General features: G+C 41.8%; 1 protein-coding gene across 1 annotated transcript in view; it reads right to left on the minus strand.

Annotated features, from left to right (window-relative positions):
• Positions 1 to 19,269, minus strand: part of PXDNL (peroxidasin like) — a 134,175-nt gene that overhangs the window by 17,132 nt on the left and 97,774 nt on the right. Inside the window, exon 19 of the mRNA XM_029924002.1 lies at positions 3,456 to 3,570. Within this exon, the coding sequence (XP_029779862.1) occupies positions 3,456 to 3,570 (115 nt within the window). The remainder of the gene's footprint in view (positions 1 to 3,455; positions 3,571 to 19,269) is intronic.

The following is a 19,269-nucleotide window of genomic DNA, read 5'->3' on the forward strand; positions in this document are numbered from 1 at the left end:
AAAATAAATAAAACATTTTAAAAAAATAAAAAACAATTTCTTATTCAAAACATGAAATTCAGCATAGAAAAGAATACAATACAAAAGAACACATACAAAAGAATACATACAAAAGAATAATAATATTTGTGAAGAGGAAGTGATGTGAACTCATGAACAGTGTGTTGAAAAGAGGCTCAATCTGTAACAGAAAGAGAGTAAATGCAAGAAAGATGATGCGCAGAGAAAAGAGAAAAGTGAAAGTGAAGTCGTGGCCTGAGTGCTCTGGGCTCGGCGATCAGGGGATTTGGCCCTGTTGGGTCTAACACGAGCCATGAGCAACCGCAGCGGGTTTCCCATAGACCAGCGTCCCCCGATGCACCTCCGCTGCCCGCAGTCTTGTGCCCACGCAGCACAGAACCATCTGTCTACAAAGGATTGCTGAAGAACACCAGCTATAGACAAAACAAAGCTGCTATTATCTTTTTACCACCATATCAGCAATAACTCTCAATTACAAATGTTGGGAGCCATTCTGAACTCACTAGTTGAGAAAACTCCTTGCGAGATTAAGGCAGGTTTGCACGACCTCCCGCAGTCAGATGATGACCGATATCCACCCCCACTCAGTTGTTTTTGCTTGAGCATCGGACCCCCCCTCAGGCACCTAGTTGACTGGTATTGGGAGTGACTTGTCCCCTTATTCTGGCCCTAATATATGCTGATTGCACCTTGTGAAGGAACTTATTGTAGGAACTTCTTTTGAGATTATGGGAGCAAACATTGCATTTCTTGAGAAACCTGTTTTTCTTATACTTCCCCTTAAACAGGCTATTGACCCCTGCTCACAAAGAGCCTTTGCTATGCTAAATACATTGTCTTGTATTTAAATGCTGATAACTTTCTTCCTCATATGATAAGCATCTAAATCATCTATATCAATCACTATTGATAAAGATTCTGCATGAGTCTTCTACCAATCTATGGTCTGGGAAATTTTGACATATCAAAGTAATTTGTCATCAGAAATCATCATCTAAGGCAAATGCCATTTCTGTGCTGTGCCCCATGCACTTCACCATAAATAAAGCGGAGTCTCCGTCAGTGCAGAGATGCCTGCCTGGTGATTCAAAGAATCTTGTGGCTCTCTAAATCCCTCCCTTTTGCGGACACCATCCATCCTTCAGGGAATCCTGTATCTGCTGAAGCTGGACTCCAGCGTGTAAAATGTGTGTGAGTAAAGTCTGGGAAGATGGGCAAGAGGCTAAAATTGAAATCATCCCATCTCTAGCTGAGTCACAAGTTCCGCATGTGAGCAGAACTTTGACAAGATCACCATCATCTGAAGAGTTCAGGTAATACCACACATTTACCTATTACCTCCAAACAAGTGAAAGGAATCTTTCTGGAAGGAGCTGGGTGTGGCCGTAGGGTAGGGCAGAAGCAAGTAGTGGTGTTCTGTCCACACTATATAGCTGTGGACGTGACTGTCAGAGCCAGATCCCCATTAACATCTCATGAGAAAAGAAAAACTGCCTGAAAATATGTGGACCTACATCTATTTCCAATTTTTTTCTGGCAAAACATGTCAGGTAGCAGCGTCAACTGCAAACCAAATGAAATGCTAACTTAAATAAGGCTAAGTGACTGTTTTCTGCCCCTTGAATTATTTACAGATGGTTCTGACTGGGGCCCTGGCACCTGGTCAGTGGTGTAGTCACCTTGAGGGAAGGGGTCCCAGGAACACAGGGAATAGATTTCGTTTCCTTAGCCCAGAATTAAAGGCCTTTCTCTCTCTCTCTCTCTCTCTCTCTCTCTCTCTCTCTCTCTCTGCCTCGATCTCCTTTCATAGAACATTATTCTTCCAGAATGTTCTTCATCCCTAAGTACTGAACACACCTGCTCGTTCAGACACACCAGGCCTAGCACTCTCCAAACACACCCCAGTTTTCTGGCTCACTGTTCTTTCACCCAGATAAGCCCTCAACCTTTGTCAAAGTCTTAGTCGCTTCCTCAAGATACTGCCCCTGCGTGGGCTAAAGGCCCAGCAGAATGGACTGCACCTGGTTCTGAACTACCAGCATCCTAAGTCAATCCCACATCACTGCTTGCATGAGCACTCGTGTTCAATGAGTTACTATGTGCATAGTGTTTAAAAGAATGTTTGGCATATGTGGGCTTTTGTGGAATGCCTATAAAATGCTACCTCCCACATTACCATTCAATGCTTTACACATCTACATCCTCAACATAACGATCCCATAAAGTAGGGATTATTAGCCCATCTTTCAGCCGAGGAAGCTGAGATTCTGAAATTTTACATAACTTGTAGTTACGAAGTAGCGTAAACAAGGCATGGACGTGTGCCGGCATCCATCTTTCTTATTAGATGACACTAGCTCCTCTCCTAGGCGGTGAGTAAATCTTACTTCACAAATTCCCACTTGTAATTGAGGACTGGAACTTCAATGATGTCCTCTGAGTCTGACTGAATTAGCAAAAGTAGGAGGCTGCTAAGAAACACCATGTTACTAGTTTGTGGTAACAATGTGTTTTCAACAGCGCCTCTCCTGGGGGCTGTGGATTACAGGGTTTTGTTGGTTGGCGGTGGTGGTGATTTAAGTACAGAGGCATCTACTGATGTTTACTCAAGGAAAGGAGCTCCTGGATGTGTTCTGTTTCTGTGTTCAGAAGCTTCCAAGACAACTTGAAGAGAAACTTTGTAAAACAGCAACCATATATGAAGCTAGTTCGTAAGTGTCCCAAGAGAAGTCCTGACCATTTCCAAAGTAAAATGATGGACATTTCCCAATTTCCGAAGAGCTCAAAAATATCCCATCTTGGTCACAAATTAAACCTTCCTTGAAATACACTATACATGAATTAAAATAAACGTAACTTGATAAATATTATTAGTCTTCCAAGCAATATGCTGAGTTTCCTATTTTCAAAAAGAAATTTAAAAACAGCAATATCCATAATGTGATTTAAGGAATCGAAAATAACACTCACAATGTGCAATTTTCTGTACTTTGTTGAGAAATATGTATTGCCAAGCATGCCCTGAATATGATGTCCAGAGTGAAAAGGGACCCATATTTATTACAAAATGTATTTATTTGTTCATCTTCATGTAATTTGTCCTACATGTAAATGAGTCGACCATGGTTTCTATAAAACCCCTCGAACTGTACATTTGAAGCAATTCTATAGTAAATAGCTCCAAGAAATTAAATATTTCCGGGGTTCCTGGGTGGCTCAATCGGTTAAGTGTCGACTTCAGCTCAGGTCATGATCTCACTGTTTGTGAATTTGAGCCCGGCGTCCAGTTCTATGCTGACAGCTCAGAGCCTGGAATCTGCTTCAGATTCTGTGTTTCCATCTCTCCCTGCCGCTTCCCCACTCACACATTCTCTCTCTCTCTCTCTCAAAATAAATAAACATAAGAAAAAGAAATTAAATATTTCCATACATACCCCCGATTTGGGTCATGTAAGTTCTTTTCTTTCTCGTCAGGATAGCTGTACTGAGCAGAGCGTTTCTTTCGAGATTCTTCTGTGAATTCTCTGAACTGTCCTCTGCTCCTACAGTCTGTGGGGAGAAAGCATCCACATGACCATCGTGTGACAGTGGCATCACCATCCTGATCAGCACTTCAGCTGAGGAGGGGGATGAATGGCTGTTCAGTCAGTTCAATATGGCTGAGTTACAGGTTCATGGGTTTGCAGGTGGCAGAACCTCTATACTAAAGCACATGAGATCCAAGGCAATTTGCAAAATCTGTAGAGGCTCCACAGGGTGAGCCATGTGAATCTGAGGAAGGACACGGATCACAGGGCACACTGTGTGCACTAGGGGACTTGACAATGAGGAATGGGACAAAACTATGGAGATGGAATGCTTGAAATTCCAAGTTCCACAAATTACTTTATCTACACTGGCTACCAACTCAATACCAAGTTTCTTAAAATGATCTACGGGCACTGGGTGGCTCAGTTGGCTAAGCACCTGACTTCAATCCAAGTCATGATCCCACAGTTCATGGGTTTGAGCCCTATGTCGGGCTCTGTGCTGACGGCTCAGAGACTGGAGCCTGCTTCAGATTCATTCTCTCTCTCTCTCTCTCTCTCTCTCTCTCTCTCTCTCTCTCTCTCTGCCCCTCTCCAGCTCAGGATCTGTCTCTCAAAAACAAATAAATGTCAAAATAATTTTTAAATGATCTCAACTGCACAACAATGTGCATATAGTTAGCACTACTGTACTGTATACTTAAAATGGTCAGTCAGCATGGTAGATTTCATGTTCTGTGTAGAAGTAATGGTGTTTTTCACCACAATAAAAAAAATCTAGGAGAATGATATGAAAATTTTTATATAAATATGAAACAACAACAAAAAATACCCTTTAAATTTCTTCTGAAAATACTTGGGTTGGAAATTAGGTATATTGACAAGAAGAAAAACAATGACGTAAGCATCTCCTTTTCCAGATAGCAAAACTAATATATGTAAAACTCAAAAAAAAATTTTTAAGGAATTTTTAATACTGGTGGGAAAAACAGATGGAAGTGGAATGTGATGTGTATCCCCGAGCATTTCCCCATGGAACTGAAACTAAAAGACGACACTGGATGGCATCTGCTGGAGGGGAATGAGGAATTAGCCTATAGCTCTTTGTGCTGGGCAGCTACCCAGTTATTTCTTAGGGAAGGGGAGTAAAGACAACTTACAACGTCACCTTAAGTATGTGTGAATTAAAATCAAGAGGGACGTGGTCCACAATACATTGTCGAGCAAAGCTGAAGATGAAATTTAAGTTGATTTTTTCAAATAAAATAAACTGCAAGTTGAATAAAATTGGACACAAAATGAAAAAAGACTTCATTACACAGTAAGAACTCCCCAATATTGAACCATATGGAAAATAAACTGAAATGAAAACATGTCAAAAAGGTAACAGTGATGTGTCTAGAACATTGATTACAGTTGTTATCTTTTTCTTATTCTACCTCTTTTGTTTTGTCCCAGTTTTCAATGAGAAACAGCCATTATTTATACAACTTAAAACCAGTAAACGTAGGGGCTCCTGGGTGGCTCGTTTGAGTGTCCGACTTTGGCTCAGGTCATGATCTCACAGTCTGTAGGTTCAGGTCCCGTGTCGGGCTCTGTGCCGACAGCTCAGAGCTTGGAGCCTGCTTCAGATTCTGTGTCTCCCACTTTCTCTGACCCTCCCCCACTCATGCTCTGTCTCCTCTTTCTCTCAAATAAACATTAAGAATTTTCTTAACACACAGTAAATATAAGTAAGTGGAGAGCGTTATTCCAAAGTCTGAGTCACTTCAGTCAGAGTGTGCGCTGGGACAGGTGGAACACATCAGACAATCAAGGAGGACATGAAAGTACAGGATCTCTGGGGACAGACAAGTGCTCAAGAAGGGAAGTGTCACTGTGGCAATGACGAACTACCTCAACTGGGCAGCTCTGCTGGGGAACTGGTGGGAAACACATGCTGCCTAAACAGTTCCTTATGTTACTTTGGCAACTACGGGACTGAGACATTATAGACAGAGCTATGCGTTATACTAACGCATCTCCACATGCCTGTTTTTACACCACTACCTCAACCTAGCACCTTCTCCATAACCAAAAATCTGTAAAGATTTGCAGATGGAGGTGAGAAAAAAACAGAAACAAGAACAAAAAGAACAAGCTAAAAGAAATAGGTTTCAATCATGTAATAAAACTTAGTTTTATAGAGTATACATTGTCTCTTTCAGGACAATATATGCCTTTTGTCAATAAATATTTATGTAGAGTTTGCTAAGGTATTAGACTAGCAACATAAGGAAAATCAAAAGGCATGGTTCTTGGTTTTGAAGAGTTTGCAAATGGGAAAACACAGCATTTCCAGTTAAGCAAGGTATCTCCCCTTCTGATCCTCATATAAAAAGGAAAAAATATAAAGAAAAGGGTCTGCAGGTCAAATCACATTATCTATCATCTTTCATCTATTTTTAGGAAGACAGAACTTTAGAATGTATTTTAAAGCACGGGTAGAATACACAAGGTCATATACATAAAACCCAAAAGCAAAGAGAGGTGCGTGTAATGTCAGGTATACAGTGGCGCACACAGGTGAACAGAAACCCTGACCAGCAGCCCCAGCCCTGGTCTCACCAGAGAAGGAGCGCTGAGAGTTTCCGGCAGTGGCAGGAGGCGGGGCAGCCCGCTAGGGCCCCGGTGACCACGCAGCTCTTCCGATGTGACGGCTGTTGGATTCCTGACATCTTTTTTTTTTTTCCAAAATCCACCTTGGTATTATCCCTAATTATAGCTGAAGAAGCGAAGCATCCCTGATTGCTGAATGTTTGGCTCTTATGCAAACAACATCTGACTGTAAACAGTATGTTAATTTGGTGGACGCTTTGGTTTTACACCTATGCTTATATATCTGATATAAATATGAATATACGCTTGTTCAAACTCTGTTCATAGACTTGACGTTAATTGTTTATTCGAAACTTTGTAATAACGTGTAATGGATATCATTATCCCTATTGTTAACTTGAGAAAACTAAGGCACAGAGAGGTTACATTACCTTCTCCAAGGTACTACAGCTTTTTACAGAAGAGCCAGGATTTGAATACAGACATTTGATATCAAAAGTCCAACCTTTTTTTTAATTTAATGTTTATTGATTTTTGAGAGACAGAGAGACAGAGTATGAGTGGGGGAAGGGCAAAGAGAGAGGGAGACACAGAATCTGAAGAAGGCTCTGAGCTGTCAGCACACAGCCTGACATGGGGCTCAAACTCACTAACTGTGAGATCATGACCTGAGCCCAAGTCAGACGCTTAACCGACTGAGCCACCCAGACGCCCCTCAAAAGTCAAACCTCTTAACTGCCACACTACAGCAAAGAATGGGAAAAATAGAAATAACAAGATTAAAACTCCTAGATATGTTTGTGCAATTTCAAAATAATGGTACCATTCTTTGTTAACTTGTCCGGAGCTGCCAGAAGAACAAAGATCAACCGCCTGCAGGCAGGGCAGTGTCGGCCCCTCAGGCGCTGTGCCAAAAACTTCAGTTTGGTTTTTCCTTTACCCTAGCCTTAATCACTTGACCCTGTTTCCTAGCAACCGACCTAGGTCAGCTGCCTTGTTTCCCGTCTTGAACCCTTTATAAGGTGTGTATTCTCTCAATAAACTGGGGCTTGATCAGAAACTTTGTCTTGCCTCCATTCTCTGTGCTCCCTGCCCTACCCTATTCTCACTCCCTCCCTCAGGAACCTGCATCGACCGACCAGCAGGCAGGCCGGGTCAGAACAGACATTAACTAAATGAGTGGAGAGAGGAATGAATGAACGAATAGGTCTAGAATGGAAGATAAAAGAAGATGACTTGAATTCAAATTGTCTCAAAAGTATTGTCAGATTTCTGGTCTCCATATGACTTGGGGGGTGGGGCATAAATAAATACAGCAGCTACTGCTTCAGGACGGCACTAGGAAGTGTGGATGGAGGCAGAGCAATCGGCTCATTTCCAAGAAGCATAAGCAAGTGCGCAAGTATGTGTGCTACCCACTCAGTACAGCCTCCTGTGTCCTCCCCAGCCCATCCCCCAGCCTGTGAACATGAATGAAGCCCCAGATCTTTACTGAGTCAAACAGAATCCTCCCCTGTGTACACATTCCCTGCTCTCTGGTTTCATTTCTCTCTAATGCGCCATTCATAGCTAATCACCCAGTTCCAACTTTCTTCGATCTCTCTCACCTGAGTGACAAACACCAGAGGTGTCACATCACTATTTCTAAGAAGCTTTTCTTGAACTGCTCAGACCAGGTTAGATGGAAATTGATCACATTCTCTGAACACTCTCTGTGTACACCTGTCTACCACTCTCTGTTGGGTAAGAAGATACTGAAGAGGAGGGCTCTGTCCTACCAACCAGTTTATCATCACCATGTAGTACGGCATCTGCACATGATACTTGCTCAATGAATATTTGAATGAATGAATGAAATCAAAGGCCAAATCATTATTTTTAAATGTCCAGTTCTTTGTCATTTTCTGTGTTTAAAAGTTTGACTGCAAAAATCAAACTGTCTGGGTTTGTCCTGTGTCTTCCACATTTGAATTACATGACTTTGGACAAGCAGTTTAAACTTGTTGACTCCATTCTCTCATCTGTTCACGAGGATGATGACACATTTATCACATGAGTTGGTGAGAGGGTTAATGAGCTAAGAGAAGTAAAGTGCTCTGCAAGAATGCCATGCACAGAGGAAGCTCAAATGTGGTTCTTATCTTTGGAATAAATTTTAGAGAATAAGATAAATGACTTATTTAGTTCATAAACAGCTTTTGCATAATGTCAGAGATATAAATGTTTTTGTTCATAAGCATACAACTGGCATTCAAAAAATGTCGTTCAATGAATTAAAACTTAGGATAATTTATTTGTAGAGAGCGTTTTTTTTTCAAGACAATTCCAAGTGAGTCTAAAAAAAACAATTTCCCCCAAATAATTGGTAAAAACACTTCAGGATTTTTTTCTCTGTAGTGAAAACTAGCACAGAACAATTTGCAGAATTTATATAAAAGCAACCACTTGCTATTTAAAAGTAGCATCAAATTAAATGAGTAGAAACATGGTGTCAGTCTGCTTGGCAGTGAATACTAAAAAAAGGAGTTTATTTCAATAGGCATGTAGGTTCTCATAATGTCCCTAAGAGTCATATCTGAACTCAGATCCCTTCTGGTCTGGCCCAGAGGTGGACACACAGTAAGGAGACATGTCAGCACAAGGGTTGTGGACCTTAATGATTAGCTTAATGAAGTCAGAGGATTCTGAAGTCAGCATGCTGCTTTAGGAAAAGATATTTTTATTTGTTAGACAAATAAAATTCAAGTAGGGGAAGTGAAACTACAGTAGCTCAGGGAGTCACGCATGTGTGCATGAAGGTATCAAAACCCTGCAACTCTGGAATATCGGTGTCCCGATTCTGTGTTCCATGTATTAAGAATATATCAATGACGGCGTTAAGACTTGGCAAAAATATACAACACTGTTTTGCCGGAGTCCAGCTCAGGCAGGTCCAGGGTTCCCTGAAGGATGCACGGTGTCAGTGAAAGGGAGGGATGAGAGAGCCACGAGATCCTTTCTGATCACCAAGCAGGCATCTCTGCACTGACTGAGACTCCGCTTTATTTATGGTGCAGTGTATGGGGTCAGCACAGAAGTGACATTTGCCTTAGACAATGATTTCTGATGACAAATTCTTTGGTATGTAAAAATTTCTCAGAACATAGATTGGTAGAACACTCATGCATAATCTTTATCAATAGTGATTGATGTAGATGATTTAGATGCTTATCATATGGGGAAGGAAGGTATCTTCAGCATTCAAATACAAGACAATGTATTTAACATAGCACAGGCAAAAGTTAGTTCTTTGTGAACTGGGGTCAATAGCCTGTTTTCTTGAGGGGAAGAAAAACAGGTTTCTCGGGAAATGCGATGTTTGCTCCCATAATCACAAAAGAAGAAGTTCCTACAATAAGTTCCTTCACAAGGTGCAATCAGCATATTTTAGGGCCAGAATAAGGGGAGAAGTCACTCCTGATACCAGTCAACAAGGTGCCTGGGGGTGGGGGGTCGGTGCTCAGGCAAAAACAATTGAGTGGGGGGGGGTGGATATCAGTCACCATCTGAGGCGGGAGGCCATGCAAAACCCGCCTTAATCTCGCAAGGAGTTTTCCCAACTTGTGAGTTCAGAATGGCTCCCAACACTGTTTAAGTTATCTTCAGCACCTGTGTCTTAACATTTTAGCACTTCACATTGCTGGTAAGAAGAGAAAAAGGGAGAAAAGTACAGATAGAAAATTAAATAAACATAATAAAAATGACAATTTTGGGGGGAGGTTGAACATAACTTTATTCAATGCTGTGGTTTTATATTTATATAATAACAACAGCTGACTTTAATTCCTAGTTCCCAGTTCCTATGAAGGAACCAAGCATATGAACATTTCCTATCTTTCGATGCTGTTTCATCTGAATTAGTGAGCAGAACTGAGCATTCCCCACAGTTGTCTTGAAGGGAGGGGTCACAGCAGAAAACCATGGATATTTCTTCATTCCATTCTCTTTCTACTCTACCACTGTATCAGTTATCTATCGCAGTGTGACAAGTTACCACACAGTGACTTAACAGAAAGGCAGGGTGCCTGGCTGGCTCAGTTGGTTGAGTGTCAGACTTTGGCTCAGGTCATGATCTCACGGTCCGTGGGTTCAAGCCCCGTGTCGGGCTCTATGCTGACAGCTCAGAGCCTGGCGCCTGCTTCGGATTCTGTGTCTCCCTCTCTCTGTTCCTCCCCTGCTTGCATTCTCTCTCTCAAAAATAAATAAAGATTTAAAATATTTTTTAAAAACCAGAAAGGCATTTTCCTGGATTGAATGATGTTTCCCCTTAATTCGTATGTTGAAGTCCTGACCCCCAACCCCCAGTACCGCAGACTGTAACCTTATTGGGCAAAAGGCTGTTGCAGATGTAATTAGTTAAGAAGAGCTCAAACTGGAGGAGGGTGGGTTCTAATCCTATGTGCGTGGTGTCCACAGAGAAAGGGGGAGGTCGGACACAGATACACAGACACACGTACGTGGAAAACCATGTGAAGATGAAGGTAGAACGTGGAGTAATACAGGAGAAGCCGAGTGACGTCAGCACCAGCAACCCCGGGAAGCCAGAGGAGAGGCAGAGAAGAGGGCTTCACAGTTCTCAGGACGAACCCCCTGTAACTGACACCTGCAATCCTCCTGACCTCCAAGAGGGGGGGCGCAAGAAAGGTCTGCCAGGGGTCTCCAGCTGGGGGTATTTGGTTATCGCAGCCCAGTAAACTGAAGTGTTCACTAGTTCAAAATATTACTGTATTATTAAAGCATTAAATATTCCACTTAATTTTCATTACCTTCTTGACAAAATATTTGTTCAAATGATTTAAAAATGCCTAAGTGGCAGTTTTATTTTAAATCTAATCGTTTTAGATTAGTCCAATTGAGAATACTGCACATCAGTTTGCTCTTGAGAATTTTGGCTGTTCTTGGATTATAACATGTCACCAACTTTTCAGAATTGGCCAAGGATACTTGAAAGCAAAGCTAATTTTAGTTTATAGGGTACAAGGTTGGATACATCTCTTATACATTGATCTCATTTATAATATTCAAATACACTTCCGTTAAAGTGTGCTAAATCAACACTAAGTTATTTCACACATTAGCGTTTCTAAGATACTTATAAATTATTAAATAAAAGTAGACCTTGTCTCCACTAATGCTTTTCTTCCTTAAATTCAACTTTATAAAATATTGTTATTGCCACTCATGTTTCTATCTTTTCGTGTGCCTGACTTATTTACCTATGCTTTTATATTTATACATTCTAACTACTTGGCTTATGAGTGTCTCTTGTAATGATGTAGAGTTGAAATTGGTTTTGGATATAGCTAAGAATTTTCTACCTTTTTAAAAATTTTTTTACAGTTTATTTATTTTTGAGACAGGGACAGAGCACAAGCAGGGGACGGTCAGAGAGAGGGGGAGACACAGGATATGAAGCAGGCTCCAGGCTCTGCGCTGTCAGCACAGAGCCCCATGCGGGGCCTGAGCTCACTAACGGTGAGATCACGACCCGAGCTAAAGGCGGATGCCTAACTGACTGAACCACCCAGGCGCCCCAAGAATTTTCTACTTTTAATAATTCTCTTAATACACCAAAACTTCAACTATGTGTGAGATTTACTAGCCTTCTTTAATTTTTGCTTATGGTTCATCAGTGTTTCCTTTGGTTTCTACATTGTTGATTTTATTCCCCTAGTGATCCCGGTACTGGTAAGTGACTTTATATTTCATGGGAGCATACTCACTAACCATCAATGTCAGTACTTAAACAACAGTCATAATTCTAAACAGAATGAGAGTTTTAAAATCTTATAGTAATACTAAAAGCAACTTCGTTATTAATGTAAAAACAGATTTTTGGTATTAAGAGACCTTTTCCTAACTTAATGGAAACATGTTTATTTAACAACCTACTTCTGATATAAGAAGATTTCCCCCCCACACACAGGGATGTCATGGGTGGTAAATAAATGCAGACCGCTGTATTTGGAAGATAGCTCCGTAACCTCAGAACTTACGAGATGTTGTTTTCCGGTGAGTACTTTATGCCATATGTAAAAGCAATAGTATCAGCAGAATTTGATTCATTAACTGTATCCTCAGTTGAACACATCATATTTTGTATCATTTCAGGGCCACTTAGTGCCCTTTATCCTGCTCACGAGGTTTGTTCTCACCTTGAGTTCAGCAAGCTCTTCATAGAAGATACTGGGTACTAGCAGAACCAAGGAGACGGCTTATGGTGTGCTATTAAAAATAGCAACAACTTTCAAAGACAGACCTGGGAACACTGTTGCAAATTAATTAGGTCATTAAGGCTTTATAGGAGCTGCAGAAATCTTACTTCTTTAGTAATACTTTGAAGGCTTTTTGTAAGTTAAGCGTGAAACAGCCATAATATCATGAAATATTATGCTAATAAAATCAGTCTCTTACGGAAGAAATTAAACTTTCATTAGTTTACAAACATAAGCACAATTTATTTGAACTAAAGTCAAGAGTAAACATAAATATATTTACATTTTTATATAAAATATACTGTACTTAAAATTACTAGATGCTTTAAAGACAGAACTTACCATAAACTATGCAGCTGGAAATTACAAGACCAGATGGTTCTGTAAATCCCAGGAGAAAATATACATCTGTTGGCTCTTTGGGAGATTGTTTTATTTCAAAGAAGTTTTATTTAATCAAGTGGCATGGTGTCTTAACACATCACCTGCATTAGGTGTTATTTTTAATTTTAAAATGAGTGAAGAATAAATCATTTTCTGCTTGATACTCAAGGAAATGTTTTAAGCTCTATGTAAAATCCATTGAACAGTACAGTTTGATTTATTTGATTTATGGCACAGACAAATGTGCCAATTATACAGTTTGCTGAAATAAGTAGGCTGGTAATAAGGACTTGTGAATATTGCTAATTGCATCTTTAATATCTATAATATTATGCAAAGACTCTTGATCTATTGATTAAATTATACTAAAAATTAGTTTAAATTGGTGGTAAAATGTCACGAGTGTTACATTTACAAGGTGTTAACACAGGATTCTAAGAACGAAGGTCACCCAGCTGAAGAAGGTCTCATATTTACGATGTGTCACAGGGATTCAGAGGGAATTACAGGAAGTAGAGAGAAAAGAAGATGAACTATGACGCTACAAGGTAAGAAAAGGAGGAACAAACACAAAACCTGGACTTGAACGGAGACATCTGCGTTCTTCCCTGGCTGTCAGGTCACTCAGACCTTTCAGTGTTTGCTTCCACATCTTAAAATGAAGTGGGTTTTTTTTTTTGGTTTCTTCATTTTTACTTCAAAAAATATGTATATATGTATATACATACATATGCATATATATAAGTGTTTATTCATTTTTGAGAGAGAGAGAGACAGAGCGTGAGGAGGGGAGGGGCAGAGAGAGAGGGAGACACAGAATCCGAAGCAGCCTCCAGGCTCTGAGCCATCAGCCCAGAGCCCAACATAGGACATGAACTCACAAGCCATGAGATCATGACCTGAGCCAAAGTCGGACTCTTAACCAATGGAATCATCCAAGCATCCCAAGATTCGTAGTAACTTTCTTACTAAATTTAACCCTTCTGTCATTTGCTAATCTCGATTGGTGTGATCTTTCGATAATTAGAACTTTAGTGTTTCCCTTGCAAGATTTCCATGTTTCCTATTCCTTAAAAGCAAAGCAAACCAATCAATATTTTGAACACGTGCTCCTTATAAGATAACTTCCACAGCTAAGGCTCTGTTCTAGACTTTTGTTCCTCATGCCTTTCTTCATATTTTGGTAAAAACTTGCTGTTGTGAGCCCATACCAATGGCATTGAATTACTACTTTTTTGCCAGCTGAAATAAGAAAAACACTAGGTCAAGCAATTTATTCATCTGATCACTGTCTCCACAAACTGGCCTACTGTTTAGATATGCTCTGAATCATCCTGTAAGTTGTTTTGACTTAATACAGCGAGACACGACTACAGACATGACATGTCTGCATAGCATTTTTCTCATGTACTCAGAAAAACAGAAACCTCAAGAACAGTAGGTAAAATAATCTTCACTAGAATTTTCCATGATTTGAATTAGAATATTATTTCTTTACTCCTTACCAACAGTAATCATTCCTGAGTGCTAGATTTAAGGCCTAACTCATAAGCGTCCTAGTTTTCTGCGGTGTCCCTTGTACCAAAGACACGCCATCTTGTTATCAGAACCAGCGGAGAGCTCCCACGTGGCCTTTGCCGCTTCCCCACACTCTCTGGTACTACGATAGTAGCGCTTGTTCAAATTCCGGGCTCCTCGGGTGACAGGCTCCTGAAGGAGATTGTCCTGGTAGACGGCGACCAACTGTCTCTAGATACTTTCAGACAAATCAGTTCACACATATTTAGCCACAGTTTGCTCATGTGGACAGAATTAGAGTCAAAGCAGTGGACGGTTTAAACGTGCGTGCAAATACAGAGGCCGGACAGAGAAATAAATCCATAAGGCAGAAAGCAGAAAATAGGCAATGACAAAATGGAACAAGCAAAATGCCTCCGAAGTTTTCCTAGTGTCAAGATGATTTTGGAGTTTAGCTCTATGATTTTTGTTTATAAACAGAAGGCTGATGGATTCATTTTGGGTCTGGAAGGGAATCGATCAGATTGGACAATCAGGCCAATAACCCAATATACCTTGATAAGTATGTTCACTTCTGGACATTGCACTTTAATAAAGATTTTGATAGAGGCGTCTGGGTGGCTCAGTCGGTTAAGCATCTGACTTCAGCTCAGGTGACAATCTTTTGGCTCAAGAGTAGGAGCCCCACATGGGGCTCTGTGCCGACAGCTCCGAGTCTGGAGCTGCTTCAGATTGTTTCTCCCTCTCTCTGTTCTCCCCTGCTCGCTCGCTCGCAAGCTCTCTCTCTCTCCCCCTACGTAAATAAACATTAAAATTTTTTTAAATAAAAAATAAAGACTTTGATAAATGAAGCAACTCTAAATCATGCAGCCTGAAGACAATGGGGGCTGGGGTGTGCACTGGGTGAGAAGAGAAGACTCACTGGAGGAAATGATCGCCTCTGAAGGACAGACGCCTTACCCCCCGTTTCTCCACCGGGAAACGAAATGCCCAAACAGGAACCTATCAGGAGTCTGATCTGACTACAATATTAAAACCAAATCCTAACAACTCCTCTTAAAGTGAAACAGTCTCTTAAAAAACATGGGCGTAGAGACTGTGGGATTTACATCTTCCCGAACAACAGGGCAGGACAGAGCATGAAGGACACAGGAAACAGTTAAAATGTGTTTTGCTTTTTCCTCATAGTAATGCTTGAGCTTCTACATGAGAATGCTTTTAATCTTCAAAGACCCCTGTGTTTTATCACTGAATTTCAGGTTCCACCTTTGCCTCAAATCAAAACTGGCTCTCTCCAGCTTGCTTCCTGTGTTTTCAGCCCACAGGAGAGCGTGCATCAAATGATTGTAACAGGAACCTCCAGGACACTCAGCAGCCACCTCTGCGGCTTAGCACCAGCGAAGGCTCTCGGACCCGTGGGTTCCCCCGAAAAGACTGAGCCTTGATCAGGATGCCGCTGGACAAAAGGCAAGAAGAAAGGTGCCGGCCTGGCCCCGAGGCAGATGCCCCAGGAGAGGGCTGCGCGGAGGCCCACGTGACACCCGGAGACAGAGCAAGGCCGTGTCCTCCTAAGGGGCCTGGGAAGAGCACTAAACAGCTCAGCTCTGGAAGGACTTGACATCCAGATTTCTGCGGTTTCCCAGAGAGCTTCTGCCCTTCTGCTGGGGGTCTCTACCTCTCAGAAGATGGAGAATGTCATGGGTACATGGACTCCCTGCCTGTCTGGAGCCTGTCTCCTGGGAGGGGCTGATCACCTTCTGCAAAATTTTTCTGCTGTGGAGGTAACGTCAACAAGCAGACCTGACCCCACCCCCACCCCCCATGATCCCAGAGAGGAACCCCAGGGCCAAGGAAAGAACAGAAGCCACAGAGAATGCCCCGTGAGACAGAAGAGACAAAGAATTATAATGAAGGAATTTAAGGCCGGGCAAATGCTGCAGAGAAAAACTTAATTAGATGATGTTGGAACTAAGAAAGTAAAGAGAAATTTAAAAGGAGGATAGTTCCCGCTGAGACTGAAATTAGTGAATTTGACATTTGTGGTTGATGAGGCTTTTGGGGTGAGAGTGGGGTTCACAGGGTCTGGAGCTGATGACCAAGAAAGAATTCTTAAAGACGTCTTTGGGCAAAAAGGTGATTTTATTAAAGCACGGCGACAGGGCCGGTGGGCAGGCAGAGCTGACTCTGGACCAGGAGAAGAGACTGGTTATATACTGTGGAGTTGGGGAAGGTCAAGTCCAGGGGAGGTTTCTAGTGAGACTTTCCTTTGCTAAGGAAGACTCTCCCCGGATACTGGAGGCCTAACTATTGTCATGCTAAGGTTGTTTTCCCTGGAGCAAAGCATTGGCTTGAAGACAGTAGGAGCTCTTGGAGAAACTTACTCCACCTGCCTCAAGTGGTTGTCAATGGGCTGCAGGCTACAAGGAAATGTAGTTCTCTGCGCCATTTCCTTCTGCCTCTGTTTCCCACACCACTATGGGGCGGGGGGGGGAGATGGGTGCTCCAGGAAATTTATTGGTTTCTGGAGACTAGGCTACTGATATGATTGCCTTTTCCCTTGTGGTTTACTAAGATATTTGTAAATTGATGGAGACGCAGGTCCTGCATGACTATGAGCTGCGTCAGTGACCCATTTGTTGTCCCCTTCCCTGTGTTCTTGGGCCGCTGGAGCGCCCGAGGGACGTCACACACATCCCACCTGCTGCGGGGCAGGGGCAGGGGCCGGGGGTGTTTGTGGCCTGTCTGCTGGCCTTAGGCTCCCTTATCAGTGGCCAAAAATATATCAGAACCTTTAGCAAAAGATAAGAGGTTGAAATATGAAGGATAAGAAAAGAGATTTGGAGGGTAAATTGTGTAGGCCTAATGCCCAAGTTCATTTCAAAAGAAAAAATATATTTTATACCATATTTAAGAATATGGAATATATAATAATTAAGGACGATGAGATTCACACTTCCCTTTGTTGAAGAAACTGCTCACTAAGTTTAAGTCTGAGTTGATAAGAAAAATTACATCGAGGCATATTCTGACCTAATTCTGAAACTGTGGGGGAAAAAAGAACAGAAAGGTGTAAGAGCACAGCATTAAAGAATTAGGAAAAAACTATGGAAACAGGAAGAACAAGAGATTGATATCTAACCTTCCAACTGCAATTTAAGAAGGTAGAAATCATAGATGGAGCATCTATAAACAATGAGACAAAACAAAACCCTGCAATTCAGGAATCTGACATAAAGTCTGACAGCCTTCACTTCTGAGGGAGAAAAAGATATCTGAGGACAAAATGTAACTTAGAGCACTTTACTTATGTAGCTGGCAGTGTCATTTCAGAAAGAATGAAGCAGTACACAGCGCGGAGCCCCTCAGGAAAAGGGAGAAGCGAGAGGAAACAGAAGGGGCAGTGAAGCCACGCATCTCCCCTGCCACGGTAAGACTACGTGACACTGTAAGGACCCAGGTCTGAACCAAACTGACTCCATGACAGGTTTCAAGCTTCCCTCTGACCTTGGAGGCCTAGGTGTGGTTTCTGAGAATCATTAGACCATAAAAGGGCACAGATTGCCCAGAGCAGGAGGGACCACCCTTGTAACACCCAATCAGGAAAGGCCAGCTAACACCCTTAACATTCCTAAGGGCGGGCCTAGAATAGAAGCTATAGATAAACACCTATTGCTTGAGGCTAGTCACGCCCTACGTGAGGGTCCTGGGCCCACTCTGTGATTGGTCAATACTCTAAATGTTGTGCTGGGTCCTCGCCAAAGGTAACAATGTATATGGTTAAAGTTCCTGCCAATAATGATAGGCAATAGTGATTGGGTTACTGTACCTGTATCACAATTTCCTGTGACTCCCCCTTCTCAAACCCATAAGGCTCTACCCACCTTTGTTCGGGGCTCTCAGCATGGATCCGCTGCGCCGGGAAAGTCTGTGAGCCCGAGCTTATAAGCCCATAATAATAATAAAGCCCTTTGCTTTTGCATGCATGACTCGGTCTCCCTGGCGGTCTCTGGTTTTGGGGGATGATAATGAAATCTTGGGCATAACAACACACCACATGGGTTTTTGTATAAAATGCATATGCAAGCAATGGAATAAGTAAATAAGGCTAACCTGTCAAGGAAAGCTCTAAAAAGCAGTCTATGAAGAAAATAAGTCAAAAACCTCTCGTATTAATAAAACGTTCTCTGCACAGTAGGACCTGAGATCCAAGCATTGGAAAGGCCCAAGGAACAGCAATGATAAAATATAGCAGCTGATCCAATTAAAGATAAAGGCAGCAATACAAAAAACCTGCATAGAGAAATATATATACAAAAAAAGCAAATGTGGAGCTATGGTGTAAAATGATTAAATCATTTCAACTCAGCACTAAGCCTGAAACAATCATGCCCACCAATGTGAAAATCTAGAATCTGCAGGATTCATAGTTTGCAAAGGGGATGAAAAGACACAGGTCTGAACCAAGCTGACTCCATGACAGGCTTTAAGTTTCCCCTCTGAGCTTAGAGGCTTAAGCTTCGGTTTCCCAGAATCATTAGACAATAACAGGGAAGGGCACATATTGCTCAACAAGCAACCACCCTAGTGACACCCAATCAGAAGTGGCCAGCTAACACACTTAACATTCCTAAGGACAGGCCTGGGGATGGAAACTGTAGATAGGTACTTATCGCTTAATGCTAGGTTAACCAGTTACTCACCCACGTGGGGGTATTTAGCCCACCCTGTAATTGGTTATTTTCAAAAAAGCACTAAAGGTCATGATTGGGTCCCACCAAAAGTAACGAACACTCTGGACAATGAGTATGGTTAGAATTGTTGCTAAGGCTGTTATACAATGGTGATTGGATTACGGTAACTATGTCGTAATTTTCTGTAACCCCCCTTTTCCAAACCCCATAAAAACCCTACTCAGCCTTCGTTCGGGGCTCTCAGCACGGATCCACTGTGCTGGTGAAGTCTGAGAG

The sequence above is a fragment of the Suricata suricatta genome, chromosome 15 (genome assembly GCF_006229205.1).
Source record: "Suricata suricatta isolate VVHF042 chromosome 15, meerkat_22Aug2017_6uvM2_HiC, whole genome shotgun sequence".
Lineage (NCBI taxonomy): Eukaryota > Metazoa > Chordata > Mammalia > Carnivora > Herpestidae > Suricata > Suricata suricatta.